The sequence below is a fragment of the Siniperca chuatsi genome, linkage group LG10 (assembly GCF_020085105.1).
Source record: "Siniperca chuatsi isolate FFG_IHB_CAS linkage group LG10, ASM2008510v1, whole genome shotgun sequence".
In the NCBI taxonomy this organism is placed as follows: Eukaryota; Metazoa; Chordata; class Actinopteri; order Centrarchiformes; family Sinipercidae; genus Siniperca; species Siniperca chuatsi.
The window spans coordinates 10,871,179-10,878,517 of record NC_058051.1 but is presented as its reverse complement, the minus strand read 5'-3'; the positions used below and the strand labels follow the sequence as shown (position 1 = coordinate 10,878,517).

General features: G+C 40.1%; 1 protein-coding gene across 1 annotated transcript; it reads right to left on the bottom strand.

Annotated features, from left to right (window-relative positions):
• Positions 1–1,154: 1,154 nt before the first annotated feature.
• LOC122882793 (prestin) lies at positions 1,155–4,773 on the bottom strand. The gene is made up of 7 exons (XM_044210571.1): positions 4,759–4,773; positions 4,486–4,622; positions 3,769–3,884; positions 3,407–3,486; positions 1,654–1,767; positions 1,384–1,459; positions 1,155–1,273 (listed from the first exon to the last, which is right to left on the bottom strand). Exons 1-6 carry the CDS (start codon positions 4,771–4,773, stop codon positions 1,397–1,399), a joined length of 525 nt encoding a protein of 174 aa, XP_044066506.1. The 3' UTR covers positions 1,155–1,273; positions 1,384–1,396.
• Between the last annotated feature and the right edge of the window lie 2,566 nt (positions 4,774–7,339).

Genomic DNA, 7,339 nt, shown 5'->3' with positions numbered 1-7,339 from the left:
TCTTCTTTGTCTTATTTGATTATGGTGATAATACGGATGTCTCAAAATCAATGCAGTAATGATTTATTGATGTAAAATGCTCCATGTAGCGCCTGTTAAATATTTACTGACTGTTGTGTCCTGAGTGTGAGCAGAGAGAAGATGACATAGTCAGACCCAGGTCCAGGTTAAAGATCAGTGTGGCTATCAGTAAGGCTACCCACACAAGCTGAAGGAAAGGAGGAGGAGAGAGGATGGGATAAGAGGGGGATCGGTACTGTTTGTAACCATGGTTCTATCATATGAGCTTGAATAATGATAAACTACTACTATGATAAACTGCGGGTGTGTGTGTGTGCGTGTGTGTGTGTGTAGCCCACCAGGTCTAATCTGTCAGAGCACACACACATTGAATTGAGCCATTATCCCCTGCAGGTTCACTACAATGATCACTGCCAACACTGCCTGGAACACACAGCAAGACATTACTGAACACTGGCTAAGACACATGAATCATCCTGACAGTGAGTCTCATCCAGATGGAGCATGACTTGACATTTCTTAAAACATCTTCACTGATATGCTCTATAATTCATAATGGTGGTTTATGGAAAGCCATACTGACTGGAGAACTGCCATCAAAAACCTTTTGGGCATTTGTTCCTGTTACAAAAGCATTGGCATCACAATCATATCTCTTCTGTAGATTGTTTTGTTCTCTCTGTTTTTGCACTGTGTGCCTTTTAGTGACCCAGTGATGGTATTGGTCACTACATGACTTGTAGATATATGACTTTTAAATCATTGTTCACCAAGTCCTTTACAAATCAACAACATCCATCCATCCATCCATTTTCTACCGCTTGGTCCCGTTAGGGGTCGCGGGTGACTGGAGCCTATCCCAGTGACTTTGGGCCTTAGGCAGGGTACACCCTGGACAGTGGCCAACTCGTCGCAGGGCTAACACAGACACAGACAAGGACAGACAACCATTCACTCTCACATTCATTCAATACGGGCAATTTAGAGTTATCAATTAACCTACACATGCATGTCTTTGGACGGTGGGAGGAAGCCGGAGAACCCGGAGAGAACCCACGGTAACACGGGGAGGACATGCAGACTCCACCCAGAGAGATTGTGTGATGTTGGTCTGGTCCGGGAATCGATCCCACGAACCCACGATCTCCTTATTGGGAGGCAGGAGCTTTTAGCCGCTCTGCCACCGTGCACCCCAAATCAACAACATAAAAAACTTTAAAGATGACATCATGTTCATGTCTTTGGGAGACTTCTGGAAAATATAAGAAAATTGTCACAGGTGAGATTCTGATGATTTGAAGCCTTGCATAACAACTTATATGATGAACATAAATAATATTTGTAATATCATATGTACTTTACCTTTGGCAGCTGCTCAAAGAGGTGACCGATCTTTAACAAGATAGTTGGCTATCAGAGCTGATACCAAACTTGCCATCTAAGACATGAGATTAAAACAACAGTAGGACAATAAGTAAAGGAAAACAGACAATAACAAAGAAAAGACCATTTAAAAGTTATATAATTGACTCCATAAAAAGATTAGATATTAGTTGACATTGCTTCCCTATACAGTCTTTAACACAGTCCAAAAGGTCGGTTTGGGTTTTTATGTATAATTGTATACAGTACCTGTGATTTGACACCAGTACTATCCTGGACCATACTACGAGAAAAGGAGCAGCTGGTGGCAAAGCGCTGGAACATTCCTCCTATGGTGTTACACAAACCCAGAGCCAGCAGTTCCTGAAGCGGAAACAGAAAACAGCATTTGGAAAAGTACACACTGAGGCTGCAGCAGATCTCAGGGATACTGCTGGTGAGTGTATTTAGGGCAACTGGTTGGCCTGTTGGCTATCATGTTTTATCTGTCCAGGATCTAAAATAATATCTTGGGGTAAAGATAGTTGTTTATTCCAAGGTTTGAAAGGGTTAAAGTGCCATGGTGCAAGGTATAGTGAGAAGTTTACAGATTTAAGATGATGGTACTGTTGAGTTGCTCATTAAGCAGCCCTGTCTCCTAGAAATTACATTTATATACAACTAATTTGCAACAGGAAATACATTTTGAGGAAAAATAATGTCACTCAAAGAGACGTCTCTGAACATAATCCAGGCAGCGATTATGTTTGTCACCACAACGTAATTATGAAAACAATTTAGCAATATACAATCATAATTTCTAGGAGACAGGGTTGCAGCATTAAGCCAATGGACCAGGAATTAAATCAGAGATTTGTTACAAATATCCAGCATTTACTCAGTTATCTTTAAGAAAACAAAATACTTTAACAAAATACAACAGTTGGTACTTCAGGTTCATCATTCAGTATTTCTAACATGCAGAGGATAATTTTTAAGATCTTTAGAAACCAAGGACCAACATTCTTTTCACTAAAATCAATTTGTAGAAGTAAGCGTTATTCTTTTCAGTTAATGGATATCTCACAAGAACTGCACAATGTATGTCTGATTAGACTGTGTTCATCTAACCAGACAATGTTTTTATTGTTTGTCCTTCACTTGGACAAACTGACAGAGCAAACTCTGACTGACAGAGCTTTCCCTGCAGAGGTTTTCACAGTGAGAAAAAGTCACGTGTGGATTTACACCAGTCAAAATCAGTGCAGAAAATGGATAGCTGTGTTTATGGGCAAACACTGAGCCCATGGCTGAGAGGAAACTGAAGCCAACCAGAGCTGCGGACAGAGCTGGAATGAACAGCTCTCTGGCCTGAGAGAGAGAGAGGAGGACTGGGGAAGACAGGCTAGAGAAGAGGAGAGGGAGGAAGGAAAGAGATGGCTGGTTGATCAACTGAATGACTAATTGATTATTCAAAGAAAATAAATTAAATATACAGTAATATAAAGAATGATGACCACCAATTTAAGCTGAGTCACCCCATGAATTACTCATCACACACTGCATTCTCTTAAAGCTATCAAGGATAACACAATAAAACTAACTGGCTTATTTTCTATGATGAGAACAGAAGTATGCAGAATGGAAGGTTAGATGGAGGTTAGAGTGTCAGAAAGATGAGAAAAGAGTCATACTAAAGACAGTATGTGCAGGTAGTAATAAAATAAAATAACATTTTCTTTGCATTATATATTCATTTGAATTTGAATGATCAATGATTTGTTAAAAGCTTTGAACTGATTTATTATTATTTCTTTAAAAGCAGTATACTACAGTTACAATAAAACACTTGCCTATCGAATCACCAGCTTCACTCTAAAAGAAAAATGCCTCAAAATATATATTGTTTGAAGTCTTCAACAAAGTAAAAAATCTACACAATAGTCTTAGAAAATATATTAAAAAAGAGAAAATTGAGTGACAAGGAGACACACAAAACAGACAATGACACAGTTCTACTGACCCACTGGGTATGTGTCCCACCACCTGGACTCTGTGTCCAGCCAGGTCCATCTGCACTGACAGGATGGTGCCCAGGACAATCTGTAGGGAGAAAAACAATGGACATGACATTTTCTCCACAGAATGAGATCTGTTTGATCTGACATTTAGATGTAGAATACTGTATATTGTTGATTTCCAATCAGTCTGCTCATACACGTGCATATGGAAGTACACAAACACACACATTATCATATTCAGATACTGTCCGTCCACTGATACAGCTAGCTTTTCACAGAGGTGGGTTGAAGACATTTTCCCATAACACACTGTAATTTAACATAACTGAGCAGATCATGGATATAGAAAAGATTCAAAGATTACCTATCAGATGTCTCCAGTTTGTTGATGCTTGAGTTTGGTTTTGTATTCCATATATCACATTATGTACCAAGTTCAGTGTTTCTGTTTTGCCTTGCAACTGCTGTTCCTCTTTGCCTCTTTTTTCAGGTTGTATCTATTATTTGGCATCTTTGTTTAATATATCATCATCAAAATCTTGCTATGGTTTTATAGGTTGAAGATTTTATTCATCCATGTTGTTTACGCCATCAGATTACTATTAAAAACACATTTTCTGTTTTTAAGTAAAAGTCATGGGATTTTAAGATAATAAAAGACAATTGTTTAACTTCTTTTTTAAATAAGCTAAAAATGTTTTCACTTTTTGTAGTGACTTTTTAGTTATGTTTACATTTGGGGTTTTAGTTACAATAATCTACGGTGAATTACTCTGAAATCCTTACAGTAATTAAAACAACTGATGAGCTTAAAAATATTTTTAAAATATAATATTACATTTAAAAACAAAACACCACCAGAAGACAGACTGATGGTTAATCAGTGGCCAGGTGCAGATATTTATTGTATGTGGGGATTTGTGGTTTTGGAGATAAAAACAGATTTTTATATAATTATGAGTCATTCATCAGTTCATCACTGTGGCATCTGTCCATCTGGGTGCATCTTATGGGCATGAGTCTACTGAGTGTGTGTGTGTGTGTGTGTGTTTGTGTGTCGTTCACCACTATAAGTTCCCACGGTATAACGACAGGCAGCTTGTTCTTAAAGTGCTCATTCAGCATCTTGCCTCCGATGAGTACCACCATGGAAACCACACAGACTGACAGAGCTCCTGGTACAGCACTGGTCACTCCATGCAGAACAACCTTTAAAACCTGAAAGAGGACACATGCACACAGTTTCAAACATTTTGTATATCTTTTAAAAAACAATAATATAGCTACAGGTAACTTTAGTAACTTAAACTTAGCTATAACATCACTAGGACATCTACTAGTGCCTTGCGGTCACCTCCCTGTCAGTCATGTCTGGAACATCTTCAGGGAAAGCTTTTTTTCCCCAAAGACTTACACCCTTAAACCTGGAGGCATAATTTTCAGATGTGAACAATTCCAGTGCTTATTGGACATTATGGTGTAGTTAAGCTCGAAAAAAAAAAACAGAACCTGCAAACAGCTGATAAGCAACCATGACATTACCACCCTTGCCTACACCTTGAAATCCTGTCTGTGTAGAGGTGACAAGGTGCATCCTTTGATGCCAACCTTGAATTTACCCTATGTAGTGCCAAGAATAAAAACAAAGCTATCGCTCACTCACAGCAGCAGCCCTTGCAGCAGTCAGAAAGGGACTTTAATTGCCAAGACAACACTTTGCCAAGATAATTAAATTCTTTAGGTTCTAAGAAGTTGAGGTGAGGTGTAGAGACATGGTTAGGGTCTGCCAGCACTGGCCCAGGAGAGGGGATATGACCTCCAGTCTGATAAAACAACCACAAGTCATCATCACCGTCCACTTCTGGATTGCAGTGTGCATGTAGTTTGTACCTGTGACCCTCCACTTTGTAGCCAGTGAGAGCACTGAAGCCAAAACTCCAACAACTTCCCAGGCTAACACTCCAGTTCAGACTCGTTCCCCCCTAAGATGTTATGTACTACCTTTCAACTTCCACTGCTAAGGACCCCAATGCCTAAATCTGCTTCTTATTGTCTTTTGATCCACCAAATTTAAAGCACTACTGATTATAATGCAATAATAATGTGCTACGCTGGAGATGTTTTTCTGCTCTCCACACACAGTTCAGCATCAGCTACTATATCTACTATGTCAATATCTATTTAGCTATTATAATGACAGAAATCCCCAGGACCTTGTTTCAGTTTTACAGGCAGACTGATGAATTAAACCCATATGACAAAAAGCCATTGGATTTCACAAGCTAGTGGAAGAGTGACTATCTAAGAGACAGGTCCACAGGTCTTTTTTTCTTATCCACCGCAGAGGTCAGAGATCAGCCACATAACAGCTCTACAGAAGCTTGTATGGCTTTAAATTCTTGCCCTTCAGCAGTGATGAAGCTTGCCATCATGAATGAGTGTGTGTGTGTGGTGCTACCAGTGTTTCAACTGATCCAAGCTGAAGCCAGCAGTCCAGTGTGTCTCTGTGCAGGTATTCCAGTCATCAGTGGCAGCTGCAGGATGATGACATGACAGCCAGCCAGCGACACACATCTCCACACAGCAGGCACAGTAGGAGCTTAGGAGACACACAGCTATAATTAAATTTTTCTTTATATCTCTTCTGTCTCCCCATATAATTGTTGAATATCTGTGCAAAAAGCTGGTTCTTTGTTCTGTAAGATTTTGAGAAACTTACACCAAATGTGAAAATTTATGTTTTACATCCCACAAATGTTCTGCCATCAAACTCCACTTTAGCAGTTAGCAAAGCTGCAGTGTGGGAACCCAGTGAGGGATCTTGTCTATGTCAATGTACTGGTGACGCCTACAAATTGGTTAGGGAAACCTGCGTGGAGCAGGTTGGGTTGTTGTGGAAAAGGATGAAACCTCCCACACATCCCAGAGAAATTAAAAAAAGATACCAAACAGCAAAATAGACTCAGGAATACTCTTTGGGTGAGACGTTTCCTTTAACAGCAGGTTGTGTATGCACAACAATAGATGAAATGATTAAGACAAATGTGATACTTTGGTGGATGTCTGCAGGGAAATTCTCTTTACCCCTGCTTGTCTCCATAGTGGGGCCAGAGGTCAGAGGTATCAGCTGCACACCGGTGAGTGCAAGCCTGTGCATACTGTTTGTCAATGTATTCTTTAATGTGTGCATGTGTGTGTGTGTGTGTGTGTGTGTACCTGTATGAGGCCACATCAGAAGGTGAGTTGTACAGCCACGTTCACTTTGGCTGCTTGCACACCAATCTGACTCTCTCTTGTTGCTAAGCAACTCCACATTGGCTGTCACAGACCCAATCACGATGGCAAGGAAAGCAAAGGTACCTGTCGCACATAAACAGACACACAAACCTTATAAAGAACTACCTAACTCCCTAGTAGAGGCCATTTCGCTCAGCACTGTCCATCTGAAACCAAGGTCAAAGATTATTGGCAGTACAGTCAAGTTTCACTTTGTTGTTGTTTCAATACTGGGTGTGTGTTTAATGTGTCTTGTGCACTTTTCTTTATGTGTGTAAAATTTGTGTATGAAGTTACGTGAGAGTAGTAGCAACTGTATAGATAACTAAAACAAACCAAAGCAGTGAGAGAAGGGCTGATCAAATCTGTATCAGCATGAAGCTTTGAGTACAAAGAGTTCCCATGTGCAACAGCGTGCATGTATGAGGATAACACACACACACACAGCCCCACAAACTCTCACAAGTGAATCGGGGAAGGTAGAGAACTGCCTTGACCTTTGCACATTACAGTGAGTTTACAGCTCCTTTTCCTGAGCTCCCCCGTTCATCTGAATGTCTCTATTATCCCAGCCCAGTTTTAAGACACTCATGGTCTGAATGTGTTTGAGTGTGTGTGTGTGTGTGAAAGAGGGAGACAGAGAGAAAGTGAGAGAGAGA